The 15,458-nt window shown below is 43.4% G+C and overlaps 1 protein-coding gene across 1 annotated transcript in view; it reads left to right on the top strand.

Annotated features, from left to right (window-relative positions):
* LOC138249534 (interleukin-18 receptor 1-like) overlaps positions 1 to 15,458 on the top strand; it is a 232,663-nt gene that overhangs the window by 192,017 nt on the left and 25,188 nt on the right. The window contains exon 3 of the mRNA XM_069203483.1: positions 8,586 to 8,766. Coding sequence (XP_069059584.1) covers positions 8,586 to 8,766 — 181 coding nt within the window. The remainder of the gene's footprint in view (positions 1 to 8,585; positions 8,767 to 15,458) is intronic.

Below are 15,458 nucleotides of genomic sequence, written 5' to 3'. Positions count from 1 at the left end.
TTCTCTGTCTTGTTCCTGGATCTCAGGGCTGGTTCTCCTTCTGCAGGGGGTGGGTTGCTGGTGGCCTGTGTTCCTGTGGCGGGGCCTCCTGTCCACTGGTGCCGGTGGAGGGCCGTTCATCATTAAGGGCCAGATGAATCATCACGGCCCTTTGCGATTCGGAAATAGCGTTTTTTTACCTATTACCGCTATTAACGAATCGCAAATTGCGATACCGGCCCCATTCGCAGCTATGGGCCTGTTGGCCCATATCTGCAAATTGTTTGCATTTCCAAAATTGCGATTTCTGAACCAGAAATTGCAATTTTGGAAATGCAAAACCCCAGGGTGCTGGGGTCCTAAGGGCAAGTGTGCTTCACATGTACAATTTAAAAATGCATTTTAAATGCATTTTTAAATTTTGCACCAGGTTACAACCTGGTTTCTTTTAATGGTATTTTGCATGTGCAAAATGCCATTCTGCGAAAAATCTCAATTTGCGTTTTTTTGCTGCATCTCCTTGCGATTTGGATTTTGTGAATCGCAAATTGCGACTCACAAAACCAGGTCACAACGCAAAAAATCTAAATTTTTGTGATTTCTTATTTTTGGTCTGCGAATGCCTTTCAAGCATCGCAGACCACTTTTTTGCACTCGTAAACAGACGATTTTTGCGATTCGCACCGTTTGCGAATGCAAAAAAAGTTTCATACATCTGGCCCTCAGTGTCAGGGGCCTGTTGGTGTGCCACTGTGTCCCTCATGGTGTGGGCCATGTCTGCCAGCACCCCTGCAATGGTGACCAGGGTGGAGTTAGTGGACTTCAAGTCCTCCCTGATCTCCAGGTACTGTTCCTCCTGCAGGCGCTGGGTCTCCTGAAACTTGCTAAATCACAAAAGAGAGTATGGGGTTCTTGTAACGTAAGTAGGTCGGTAGTGTATCAATTGTGACACTAGACCACTCGTGTACCTCGACTAGAGGTGAAATGTAGGTGAGCTGTAAAGTGGTGTGTGGTCTGTGAGGGGAATTTCCTTTACGGACTAGGTGGTCTCACACACTATATAGTGTCATGCTTCATCATATGACCACCTAGCCCCACCCAGGTAGGACAGTGCCACCTGGGCGGACTCGACCTCACTGTTAAAAGAACAGGAGGGAGTGCGTAAATTAATTTAATTTCTGGAAAAGGGGATCCAGCTATGCTAGGGAAATAAAAATACCTACTCCGAAACCCGGGTGAATTTTAATAGAGGGTTCTGTGTGGTGTGATTAAAAAGGAATGGGGAACCAGTGTGAGAGCAATGACTCACAAGGTCACCTATCTAAAAGAAGTAACCGACATGTTTCTGCCCTTGTAATTGAGCTATGGAGGGTCTCTGGGCATTCATCAGGGCGTTGGATCCCTGTTGCATATGCTTCTTAAGCGCTGCACAAATAATCACAATAGAAAAGGGGTGGAGGAAGGGCCTACCTTAACCAAGGGAATACCTGGGGAGGACCGTAACACTCGAGGCTAGTGGCCTCTGGTATCCTGGAGAGGGAGCCTCCCCTTTCAAGCTTTCAAGCGGTCCTGAAGGAGAGGTCGGTATAGGCGCACAGAGAGCGCCCACCTTTGATGCAAGTCTGACTATAAGGGGACGCTCCCTCTCCAGGATACCAGAGGCCACTAGCCTCGAGTGTTAGGGTCCTCCCCAGGTATTCCCTTGGTTAAGGTAGGCCCTTCCTCCACCCCTTTTCTATTGTGATTATTTGTGCAGCGCTTAAGAAGCATATGCAACAGGGATCCAACGCCCTGATGAATGCCCAGAGACCCTCCATAGCTCAATTACAAGGGCAGAAACATGTCGGTTACTTCTTTTAGATAGGTGACCTTGTGAGTCATTGCTCTCACACTGGTTCCCCATTCCTTTTTAATCACACCACACAGAACCCTCTATTAAAATTCACCCGGGTTTCGGAGTAGGTGTTTTTATTTCCATAGCATAGCTGGATCCCCTTTTCCAGAAATTAAATTAATTTACGCACTCCCTCCTGTTCTTTTAACAGTGAGGTCGAGTCCGCCCAGGTGGCACTGTCCTACCTGGGTGGGGCTAGGTGGTCATATGGTGAAGCATGACACTATATAGTGTGTGAGACCACCTAGTCCGTAAAGGAAATTCCCTACACAGACCACACACCACTTTACAGCTCACCTACATTTCACCTCTAGTCGAGGTACACGAGTGGTCTAGTGTCACAATTGATACACTATCGACCTACTTACGTTACAAGAACCCCGTACTCTCTTTTGTGATTTAGTATTGTTTTTTTGGGAGTCGAGTACGGTTTGTGTTCTTCTTCTTGCTCCCATATACTCTCCCTTAGTGTAATGTCTCCTGAAACTTGGCCAGTACCGTGCCCATGGTCTCCTGGGAATGATGGTATGCTCTCATGATGTTCGCGAGTGGCTTGTGGATAGTCGGTTCCCTGGGTCTGTCCTTCCCCGGTCGCACATCAGTCCTCCCAGTTTTCCTGTTATCCTGTGCCTCTGTCCCCTGAACCGTGTGCCCACTGCCACTGACCCCAGGTCCCTGATTGTTTTGGGTTGGTGGGTTATCCTGGGGTCCCTGTAATGGTGGACACACTGCTGATTGACGTGTCCTGGGGACAGAGGGATGGGCCTGCTGGGTGGGTGCTGTGGTGGTGTTTTCTGAGGGGGGAGGTTCAGTGGTGGTTTGTGACTGTGGCAGGGGAACTGACTGTCTTGAGGTCCCTGATGGGCCGGGCTGGTCCTCTTGATCCAGGCGTGCAGAGCAGCTTTCGTCACTGTGGGCCTCTTCTGTGGGGGACTGGATATGTCTGGCACCTCCTGTCCGGTGAGGTTGGGTATGGGTCCTGTTGGGGTGTAAATGCAGTGTTATTGTAACTGTGTACGCCATCTTGTGCAATGTGTGAGTTACCATCTTCTCCTGTCCTTGGCTTATTGTCTTTGCCCTTGTGTGATTGGTGATTTTGGGGCCTGGGTGAGTATATGTACTGGACATGCTTTGGTGATGGGTGTCCATGCATTGGTGTGACATGCAGGACTTGGTTTTGGGATGTGTGGATTGTGATAGTGGGGTATCCATGGTGTGTTGGGGTGATGGGTGTGAGGGTTGGGCTAGGAGTTTGTGATAGCTTGCAGGTAGGGTGGGGGGATGTAGTAGTAAAGATACGACTTACCAGAGTCCAGTCCTCCTGCTACTCCTGCGAGGCCCTCAGGATGCATTATTGCCAAGACTTGCTCCTCCCATGTTGTTAGTTGTGGGGGAGGAGGTGGGGGTCCACAGCCAGTCCTCTGTACTGCTACCTGGTGTCTTGATACCACAGAACGCACCTTCCCCGTAGGTCATTCCACCTCTTCCTAATGTCATCCCATGTTCTGGGGTGCTGTCCCACTGCATTGACCCTGTCGACAATTCTCTGCCATAGCTCCATCTTCCTTGCAATAGAGATCTGCTGCACCTGGGATCTGAAAAGCTGTGTCTCTACCCGGATGATTTCCTCCACCCTGACCCGGAACTCCACCTCAGAAAGCCTGGGGTGTCTTTGAGGTGCCATAATGTGGTGTGGGTGATGTGTGAGGTGCTGTTTGTTTTGCTGTGTGATGTGTTGTGTTGGTGTGTGTTGTTTGAGGTGCGTGGATATTGTATGAGTGATGGTGTTGTGTGCCTGTGGATGCTGGTGTCGTGTTTGCTATTCTCTCTCTCTGTGCTTCTTCCAAAAAATTCATTGTAAGGATTTGTGGGTAGTGTGGGTGTGTGTTTTTTACAGTGTTGTGAGTGTGGGTGTGGTGTGTGTATGTGTATCAGGTGTGTATATTTTGAATTGTCCAATGTGGTTGTGTTTTGTAAATATGTGTGTATTTTGAGCGTGGTGGTGTGTACCGCCAATGGATTACCGCAGTTAAATGAGCGCCACGTTGATTCGTGGGTCGTGATAGTGTGGGCGTATTCCTGTTGGCGTGACAGTGTAGGTTTTGCTATCGACAGTTTATCACTGACCTTTAGTGTGGCAGACTTGTGTGGGTGTCTGTATTGTGGCGGATTACGAGATGTGGGTCGTAATACCTGTAGCGGATTTCCGCCGTGGCCTTGGTATCTTGACGGCCGTCAGCACAGCGGTAAGTGGGATTTACCGTCAGGGTTGTAATGAGGGCCTATGTGACTAAAGACATGTTACACACATCACAATTCCAAAGCGTAGTAGATGTGTCACAAAACACAAAGACATGCTTGTGTAGGTGGTGTTTATTTACAAGTGTTTTAGTGCAATAGTTGCAATGTCCAGGTCCGTGACCCCATTAGTGAAATCCAAACAATTGTGACACAATACAAATCTAGGGTTGAGGGACATGTCATGGGACATGCTTGAGTAAAGTGTCATTCAGTGCAGGGGAACGTGAATTGCCAATTGAAAAGTGAGAGACAATTGCAGACCATAGCAGAAATGTCAACAGTGTGTTGGTGAAGAGTGCATATCTCCAACTGTGCTAACAGTGGCATGATGTTAAGCACAGGACAAAGGAAAACACTGCCCATGTGGCATGGGCTGGTGCTACTGGAAACTCCTACAGGTGAAGATGATCTGTTCCACATCTTCATCCTCCAATGTGTGTGGTGTCCCCTTTATCCTTGATGGTGGTAGTAGGGAGGTAGAGGGGGCCACACACACTTCAGTGCTTCAGTGGATGGAGAAGAGGACTCCCAATTCCCGGCAGCTGCCATCTGTGGAACAACATATGGCATCACTGCAGCAAGGAGGAACTGCTGTTTTTTTAGTATAGCAGCAACATCCCTATGGTAGGCAGCCATATCTGCCGTGAGGGAGGCCATTTCCTGGTGCATGGAGTCCATCTTGTTCTCAAACACGCTGATGCCAGTTTGGGAGGGCAGTTGTTGTGGCCTCTCCCTCTTGGCAACAGCTATGTCCCTCAGACACTGCTTAACTCCATGCATTGGGGAGTGTGTGCCTCCGTTGGCTGCAGTCTGTTCAGTAGCCGTAAAGATGCAGGTGCGCATACCCTCTAGGCTGGCTGCCATAATTTGCATCCCCACCCGCAACTCCTTGGCCAGCTCCTGCTGGACTCCTACCACTGTCCTGTCATATATGGTCCCTGGGTCCTCGGAGTCCTCAACTTTGTTGGTGTTGGCAGGTCATACTATTGGGGTGTTAGGTGGGGCTTGTGGGATGGCTGCTACATTAATACTCCTCCTTGCGACTGGAGATGGTGTCTGGAGGGTTACAAGGGTCTCTTGGTTGATGGTTGTCAGCTGGTCATCGAGATAATCGGGGTACTCTAGGACATGCAGATCCACAACAAAGCCATCATCCTCTGCAATGAGATGGTGTAAAATTAGTCTGTGTTGTAGCAGCTGATAGAGGCTCATTGTCATCTTAATTCCAAAACATTGTTCCTCTACATCATTGCTGCAGTCTATCAGCCCTGTACCCCACCTGGGTGTCACATCAAGTGAAGCCCGTTTGGCGCAACTGGCTGCGTAATTTCTTCTAGGTGTTTTTTTTGTTCCTTGACACCATCTTGTTGTTGTCAACCCTCTCTCTGCATCCATTTGCATGGTGAGGCCTTGCAATGGGTGTTTCTGTGCTCATGCCACAGCACCACACATGCAATTTTCCCCTGTCCCAGTCTGACATGTTTCACATACACCCATGCGGTGCTGAGACCTTGCACCACCCCAGGGATGACATTGCCAGGACACTATGCCCTTGTTACCATTGATGGCTCCTCATGTTGATGTTTGTGTATGTGTGCTACATTGCATAGCACTCATGGACCTAGTAGAGTCCAATTTCATCTTCTGTCTGTGCAGGTGTGTTTGCCTTCCTACACACAAATGTCTGCCCCCTCAATGCAGCCCTCCTTGCACTATGATACACAAGTGCAGAATGGTGGCAGTGCAGCTAATTTCACACAGGCACAGGGTTAGTCCCAGTGATGGCCAGCATGGGTATGACATTTCTGTTGTGTACATCATTATGTATGTGACAGTGCCTGATGGTAAATTAGTCTATGGACATAGCTAGTTAACAGGAGTTGTACTTAGGTCAGGGCCTGAAGCTAGTTTGAGGTGATTCTGCAGGTAGTCATACTGATCCCTCATTTCAAGTGTGTCAGTCCAATGGGCAGCTGACTGCTATTGTCTATTTGACCACCCCCATCAGCACAGGTGATAGTGGCAACTGTTGTCAATGTGGAATGCCCCATGGGCCAATGGCCTGGCACTGGCAGGTTTTCAGCAGCTTACAGACTGGCAATGCCAGATGTCCTGTGACACCAGAACAGTATTACGTTCAACTCTACCCTCCAGGTCTTATTCCGCATTTCCACCAGCCTTTGCATGGCGGTGAAACCCCCATGCCAAGGTTGTTGGTGATGTGGTGTGGTGTGCCCCTGCACAGCCCATGCACTTGGCATGGGCAGTGAAGGGGGTCCTATTCCCTAGCCCTTTTCACTTTCCACTGCCTGATTTGCTGTCCAGTAACACACCCAAGCACCCCAAAACTGGCACTGAGTCTATTTGATCCATCAACAATGTTGTACTAAGTGCCCCACAGAGCTACTATGAGCAGACAGATTTCCATCTGCTATTCCAATGTGTGACTCATACTGCAAAGGGTACACTGCACTGGCAGTCTTACCAACACTGGACTTGCCCATGCACCATCCCTGCAAGTCGATGTGGAATTATACATCATTATGTTCACAGTCATACCCTATCTGTTGTATGTGTGTGTTCATTTCCCCATTCATATGTGTCCCACATGGTTGTGTAAGAATATTTGTGGGCTCAGCCATTGACTGTTGTGACCTACTGTTTGATATCTGAGGTACATATTTTCTGTAGTGGCACATTTCAGTTCAGCATCAAGATGTGTGGTTCAACACTACTGCAGTTTAGTTGGTCTGGGTAGTGGCATGTTACCAATGATACAGGACCAGCCTGCTATTCCCTCAACGCCTGTTCAGTTCATTGTTCCCTGCACCCAGGGGGCACCCTGACTGCATGATGGAGTGGTGGCTGCCTTATGTGGATGTGCTGTCAATGTGTGGGGTTGTGGTGCTAGCGGCACATGTCTGGGTACTGTTGGGACAGTTTAAATGACTTATGTGCTGTGTGATGCAGCACACATGTTTGGGCAATGAGGCAAGGTAGTTGCAAGGTGATACTGCAAGGGACACCACCATGACGTTACCCCAGAAATGGTATTGACTGACTACTTAGTCTCTGAAGTCTTGGTTGTGTTGGTAGGGTTGATATGACTATATGCAAGGGATGTTGTGATGACACAACCAGAGGCACAGTGATTATACATGCCATCCATCCCATGTGCTGCATATGTACATGTAGATATTTAGGCCGGGTGATCAACATATGTCTAGGTTGTGTATGTGTTATGGTGCATGGCACTACCAACGCATAGGTACATGTGTAGCTTACATCAGCATGGTGGTACTTGCTTCATGTGCATTTTGTCCCTCTTTGCTCCTTTGACATGCATTGTGTAAGTACTATGTGCTTCCCCCTTCTTGCACTTGACATTTTAACGTAAATTTCCCCCATGGAACTTACCCTGCATTTGTGGTGTTTCCTGGTATTCTGTGCTGTCCTGTCCTGCGATTCCTGTGACAAGTTCCTCTGGGATGACTGCTACAACCATCTCCTCCATCTCGTCCAAGTCCTCTTTTGGTGCTGGACTCCCACCTCCAGTTTGCAGTGATGCCTTTCTGTTCCTTGCCATTTTTTCCTTTGTCCTTTTCTAGCAGTCATGCCAGCATTTCTTGCACTCTGTTACGGTTCTCCTGACCTCTGCCACACTGTTAATCGTGTCTACTATCTGCTGCCAAATTGCCTCTCTCCTTCCAATTGTTAATTTTGAGGTGACTAAGAGCTGATTTTGATGCTCCGTCACCTTTCTCAACAGTATTTCATGCTCCTACCCACTGAAACAACACTTTCTCTTTTTCTTCTCCCGACCCCGGGTCTTGTCTGTGTCCTCCTGGCTGGTTTCCTGGTGGTTGGACTCTTCCTGGGGTCTCCCCTGGCTTCCTGGGTCCATTTTGTCTCTCCTTTGCACTGTTTTCTCCAATAGCGTCTGTATTTGCGGGCAAAAATGGTGCATTTCCATTTTGTGACATGTTTACGTGTCGTAAAATGGATTAGAGTCATTTTTCCTGTGTTAACGTCACTTTGCTTTACGACAAGGTGCAATGGTTAATGTCCAGAAAAATGACTCTAGACTATTTTTATCGCCACCCAGGGTCATAGTATAAATATGCCGCCCCGGTGGCGTTAAATAATGGCACCAATCAGCCCTAAACTTTTTGACGCAAAACTGCGTTAGCACAGCTTTGCATCAAAAAGTATAAATCAAGACCTAAGTATTTTGCCTCGCAAACTAGCATGGAGGGGTAAAAAAGAATTACATTTAATGCTGTCTAAAGAAACAGTTCCCAAAATGGTTTGAAATACCTAAAAGTCTTATTTATTTATAAAATAAGTATATAACCACATTTATTATGATTCCAATGTAGTAATATCTTAAATAACTTATTTTATTATACAGAAATAGTACTTACAACACCACCTCTACATCTTTACATTTCATTGTGAAGAAGAGAAATGCAGATGAATGTTTAAATCCACTGTGTGCTCTGAAAACGCCTGCAGACGGAGGAACTGCTGAAACAGTTCTATGTGGGATTGCTCATACTTTAACAAATATCACTAATATGGTATGGTTCAAGGTAGGTTTTTAAATTATCAATAACATCCATTTCTAGATAGATAAATCTTTAGTAAAATATTGGTGGCTCGTTATGTAATACTGCGTTCAGTCATGTTAATTCATGGTATTGTCTGTTCTATTAAATTATGAAATTATATATTAACATGTTATGTATGTTTTGTTAGGTTATGTTGTGGATGTTATGTTATGTAATTTTATGTTAAGTTACATTATGTTACATTACGTTATAGCTGCCCCTCTGAAATCCTACCAGCCAGCAAAGACTGGATACTACGCAAGTAACTTGAAATGTTCCTTTCAAAATTTAGGGGGCAACTTACAAAGGATTTGCTATTACTTTTGATTGTAGTATTCCTAATTTCCAAGAGTAATTCAGGAATGAGCCATTGTGAAAGTCACGTGACAAAGATTCTAGAACAGCAATTCAGTTCTACTTATATACCAGTTGATGTGAATTTGGCCCACAGATTCTTGTCTCCTGCAACTATTTTCATACCTGATCTTCTGTCTTGTGGCCAGCCTCTTTTCCACCCTGCTCTACAGTAGATACCCCAGTGAAGAACCTAGGAAGCTGAAATTATTAATGTCCAAATTTAAAAAGGGCCTAGCGCCACCTAGCGCCACATTAGTGTCAGTTTTTAGACACTAATGTGGTGTTAGGTTGGCAAAAATGCAGCACCAAATTTACAAAGTGGTGCAATGAATGTATTGCATCACTTTGTAAACCCTTGTGCCACATTGTATGTGCACCAGGCATAATGTATGCAAAAGGGGTGTTCCTCCGTTAGAAGGCCCAGAAATATAACGCAGTGGAATTTATGAGATTCCACTGCACCATTTTTCTAGTCATTTTTAACACCTACTTCAGTGCAGGCATTAAACTGAGGCACACCATTGTTTATGATGTGCCTTTATGTACTTTGTAGGGTTAACGCCAAACTTTTTGGTGCTAATCCTCCAAAGTACCACAAAATCAGAAATTATGACGCTATTGATCCTAACATGTGCCATGGTGTGCCGTATCATTCATATGGCACACACATTGTGGCGTTAGTGGGCGCAATAGGGTGCAAGAAAAGTGCTGCTTCATATTATGAAGCACCACTTTTCTTAAAATCTGGGGCTAAGGTTTGGAGTGGAGGGATATAACAAGCCTTGACCGCACTACACATATCCCTTGTTTGAGTATCACTACAAAGCTACAGAATGTTTCTAGTGCTGCAGGAAGATAAATATAGACCATGGAATTGGAAAAGTAACTCCCCTGCATGGAAGTTTTGATGATATGTTTAATAACAGTCTCTGGATCTGGTGAGAGCTTTCAGGGTCCTGAGAAATAAAAATATAGAAAAGTAAACTCCATCATGGGATGGGTGATACTCAGCAGTCTGCAGCAAACAAAAGGTCCAACTATTTTGAACTGTAATATAGTTTTATGGCCTTGGTATTGTGTGACGTCAATACCAAATACCTGAGTTTCACCTAAAGATAGATTATTGATTAACACATATAGATTCAGACATTGTAGGCAAAGTTCAAGACTTTAGGTGAAACATTTGAAAATGTAACTGTTGGTGGAAATGAGAGCATTGTGATGAATGGCTCCAAGTAAAGAGCATAAAGCATTTGAGATGGGGGCCATACTCTTGTCTGGTGACCTGTAAAATGGAGAGCAGTTTTGACGAATTACCATCAATCGATGCAGTGACCGATACAGATGCATATAATGCTTTGACCCAGCTAATGAACATTAAGTTGTGAAGTTGCTAGTCAAATGTATTAGGAAAATGAAAAAAAGAACTCCACTATACTGTAATAACTTCTTACAGTTGTGTTATGTCACATTTCCTGCATTGGACAATAGGAAAGACAGATCAGTTTCCATCAATTGATGCAGTCACCGATACAGATGCATATTATGCTTTATCTCAGCTAATGAACATGAAGTTGTGAAGTTGCTAGTCACCTGTATGAAGAAAATGACAAAAAGAACTCCACTATCATAACTTCTTACAGTTGTGTTATGTCACATTTCCTGCATTGGACAATAGGAAAGACAGATCAGGCACCGGAATTACACCTGCTGTTTAAACAATGAAAACCAGAATTTGATTTTCGATTGTTCTATATCCCTGCAATGATATTGCTGTTATCAGCAGAAAAGAGACATTTAAATCAACATGTGTTTTAGTGTGGCTATGGATCATTACACAAAAGCAGGAATTATAGAAAACTGCTGTTTTTGAAAAGTGACTTCCAATAAACTACATATACTATTTTTTGCAACAAAGTACAAGCTTTACATTGCTCTGTTTAATTATACATGTATTCTACATATTTTCAAGCATACTTGTTCAAATAAAGGAGTAAGAGCCCAAAGAATTAGCAACCTTTTGGGGGAAGGATAATGCAGTGACAATGATCTCTGAGGAAAGTATACCTTATGCCACATATTAAAAATATAGTACAAGTCAACTTGGAGTTCCATGAATGAACATGGCCTTTGACCTCATTCCTGGATATTGTCACTGAATTCCTCAGAAACTTGCAATATCCTTATAATGTATGTCAGAGGGCCTGCATCCCCTATACGAAGCTCACCTGGAATGCCATTGGGCCAAAAGTCTCCTTTGTGAGAATAGATTTTACTACCCTTCCATAGCTAAGTATTTTTGGACGTATTTTTGTCTATTTAAAGATGGCGCCGCCCTTGGATACAACCAAGATGGCGCCGCCTATCTCGCGTGCCCACTCTTAGCGAGGTTGAGGTGATGGAGTCCTTTCTTCCTGTCCATACCTGATAGTCTATATTGAGGTAGGACAACCAAAGAAACACACCGGTCGAGTTTAAAGACGCAATGTGAAACCGGAATGCTGCCTTCTTTCAAACATATTATTTCAGGTGACTGACAGCAATATTTATTTCTGAATCCTGTCATAGACTCAAAACGGGTGAGTTTGGCTGTAGCGGTCTCCTTTAGGCAAAACGAATGGCACTATTTCTCACGTATTCCTTTTGATAATCTCACAAATACTGATTTTTCCGACGGAAAGCAATATTTATCTCTGAATTCTGTCGTAGACACAAAACGGGTGAGTTTTGCTGTAGTGGTCTCCTTTAGGCAAAACTAATGGTACTCTTTATTACTTATTTCTTTTTGATTATCTCACAAATACTGACTTTTCCGACTCGCTCTTCACATTAACTAAATCCTCTTTTCTTTTTTGAGCCAAGACTTCATTTTTAAATTTGTTACATGTTCTATGTAATTGATATTACTTCCTATATAGTTCTTCCATATTAGACATTACTCAGCCGGTTTGTTTCTTTTAAAGAGGTTTTTCTCTGATTTTCCACTTCTGTTTAACTTAATTATACAGCTGCATGGTGTTATATGTATATACTTATGTTTCAGGCTAACTGCTGAACTAGTACTTAAATTATCAACAGTTTTTGGCTATCAGAACACAACTTACTAAAAATGGTATGTTGTTTCTTCTTCTTTTTTCCTGTACAGTCACAATCTCTGTTTCCAATCACATCACTTTCTTTCAGTGCAATGCTAAAACGTCTTTCTTCATTTGCATGCTCTCCCTTATAATTAGCCAGTCCTGGTAACCTTACAACTGTTTCTTGATCATCTTTATTCATTCTTAAGGACACTTGCAATAGTCGCTATTAACTAATATTCAGCTTTTGTTTATCCCTATTTTATCACTTGCTTTTTCATCATCCGGCACAGGCTTCTTTCTGACCTTTTTAGGATTTGAGAACCATGTTTTTTGATTGCATGACCTTTTTCCACAGACTTTTGGGTCCTTATTCTTTGGAATCGCTTGGGATTTCTCTGTATTTTTTGGCTTCTCTTCACCCTTTTTAACATAACTACACCTTATTTTACTATGTTCTGTAGTCTTATGACATCTCTCTTTCTTTCCAGCCTTGAGAAAGCCCTGGCCTACGCGCCTGTGGGGCGAAACACGTGTTGGCTGGCCTAATTCATACACTCCTTTGGACCTATGAGTGTCTACATTTCTACTGTGAGTTGTATGTCTTTCTTAAATAAAAAACTGGAATTGGAGCAACACTGGCATTGATTATAGCCTTTTTGATGAACGCTATACGTCTTAAGAAAAATTGACTTTGAAAAACAAAACTGTATTTACACAGTGGGACCTCACCATTTTTCGAATCACGTTTTCCTATGGAGGACTAGGGTCCAATCTCCTCTGGTGAAGTTCCTACGCCCTACAATATTAAAATGCATTTTTTTATACAGGGAGTTTGTGGTTTTGGACCCCCCTTTTTTTGGAGTAGGTTTTGTTAAACCACAATAATCCTACTTCCTGTTCTAAGCCTAGGACACCTAAAGACCACAGGATGTCACTTCATACAAATAGACGGGAATTACGTATTTCCAAGGTCGATCAAGTATTTAACTCTTCAGGCACTGGTATCCCTAACACAGCAACTACCAATCTATTATCAGCCAAAAGTACCTTTCTTGCACTGGAGAAATCCCTTAAAAAGGAAACTTCCAAATGGTGGGAAGTAGCCTCTCTCAAAAAATACCTGGAGAATGATCGAATTCCTCATGGACTTAGAATCTTGATCTTCCCACCAATTGACACCACCTCAAAGGAACACCTACAAAAATGGGAAGCCAACCTAAAACTGGCATCAACCAATATGATCAAACATCTGATTTAAATATCCCAAGACGAATATGACAAACACAGAATAAAGGTGGATAAATTAATTCAAAGCATAGAGGAAGCCAAATAGGGAGAAATTACCACTAAAAACTATGCCATTCTTAATAGTATAATTGACCGCTATGAGGAGGACATCATTCAAAGAAAGAATCGTAAATTCAGAAGGGACCTCTATGACTACCAACAAGGGAGAGTCTACACCTTTAGCAAAAAATATGACAGTATCAAAGATTTTAACCTTTCTCTGGAGACACAGAGTTGCCCTGACACCTTACCGTCCTCAGATCTTGAATCCTCTGATGACACTGAAAGATGCTCATCAACCAGACCTCTAGTAAATTTTTCCGAGGAGGCAAGGCGCTATCGCTCAGGAACTCTAAAAGATATACGAACAAAACCGCTGGATACCTTGAAGGAAGTACCAATTACATCAGGTATACAAACAAGAGCCCGCAGCAAGATTACAAGACCTTAAAACCTGACAAACAACTGACAGTTAACCTTTCTGATCACAAGCTCTCTCTAACAGACCATCACATCCTTAATAGAGGCCTTTCCTTTTGCCCTACTAATTATTGGAACATCACCCAAACCAAGATCGACTTTTTTAAATTCATAAGCCATCTCAAACTCAAATCCTTTTTCTCTAATATTTCCCCCCTTTCTTCTTCCCATCTAACACCCCTTTCACAAAACCCAAGTGATCTCTCAGTCCAAGACCTTGAAGCTATCGGTCTGTTACGAAATCTGTCCAACACTGATGAACCTGACTTACCCCTTTCTTCGATAGCACAAGAATTAGACCTAGATACTAACAAATATCACCCTTCTGACTTGCGACCCAAATTTACCTTTACCCCTATTCTTCCGGCAGGCAATTCTATTGACCTCTTTTCGACAGCTGTCTTGGGGGACCTGGACCGAGAGTACAAACACTATTGTGACAAACGTAAATATTCTCGTCCTAATATTACCAAACACCAAGCACAAGCCCTCAAACAATTGAGTAAAAATAATCAAATTATCATTAAAGAGGCTGACAAAGGCGGAAATATAGTTGTCCTTAACACTCATGACTATTTGCAGGAAGCTTATCGACATCTTCAGGATAAGAAATGCTATAAAATACTTTCACATAATCCAACAGTTGAAATTCAACATGGGCTATTTGATCTTTTGGAGCACTGGCATTCTCTTCATATCCTTTCTAGCAAAGAAAAAAGTGCCCTATACTTGCAATTTCCCATCATTCCCACCCTATATATTTTACCAAAAATACACAAAAAAGGCCACCCACCCAAAGGTAGACCAATAATATTAGGCATCAACTCGATTTGTTCTCAATTGGGCACCCTAATTGATAAGGAACTGCAGCCTTTTATGACGAACTTACCCTCCTTTGTCAGAGATACTAAAGACATTTTACAAAAGCTACAAAACATCGATTGGCAATCTGACTACTTTCTGGTTACCATTGACGTTGTCAGCCTGTATACCTCCATAAAACATAGTGACGGCTTAGAAGCTGTAAGAAGATGCCTATCCACCAAGTCCGTGAAGTATCTGGAACGTAACCTGATGATTATAGAAATGTTGCAATTTTGTTTACAAAATAACTATTTCCTATTTGAAGACAAGTTCTACTTGCAACTCCAAGGGACTGCGATGGGGGCAAAATTTGCACCACCATACGCCTGCATACTGATGGGTGCAGTAGAAAACTACTGGCTGTGGAATGATCTAACTGAACATCTCTCTCAACATATAATTTTTGGGGGAAGTTACATTGACGACATCTTGTTAATTTGGCAAGGTCAGAAGGATCTCCTTAATCCATTTTTACAGACATTAGTTCCCAATAGATGGGGCATTGACATCGCTTATCAAATTTCTAACTCATCAGTAGAATACCTGGACCTTTTGATTTTTATTAAAGATGACAAGTTACAGACAAAATTATTTCGGAAAACAACA

Source organism: Pleurodeles waltl, chromosome 8 (assembly GCF_031143425.1).
Source record: "Pleurodeles waltl isolate 20211129_DDA chromosome 8, aPleWal1.hap1.20221129, whole genome shotgun sequence".
In the NCBI taxonomy this organism is placed as follows: Eukaryota; Metazoa; Chordata; class Amphibia; order Caudata; family Salamandridae; genus Pleurodeles; species Pleurodeles waltl.
The sequence above is the reverse complement of the archived record's forward strand: the minus strand, read 5'-3'. Positions and strand labels throughout refer to the sequence as shown.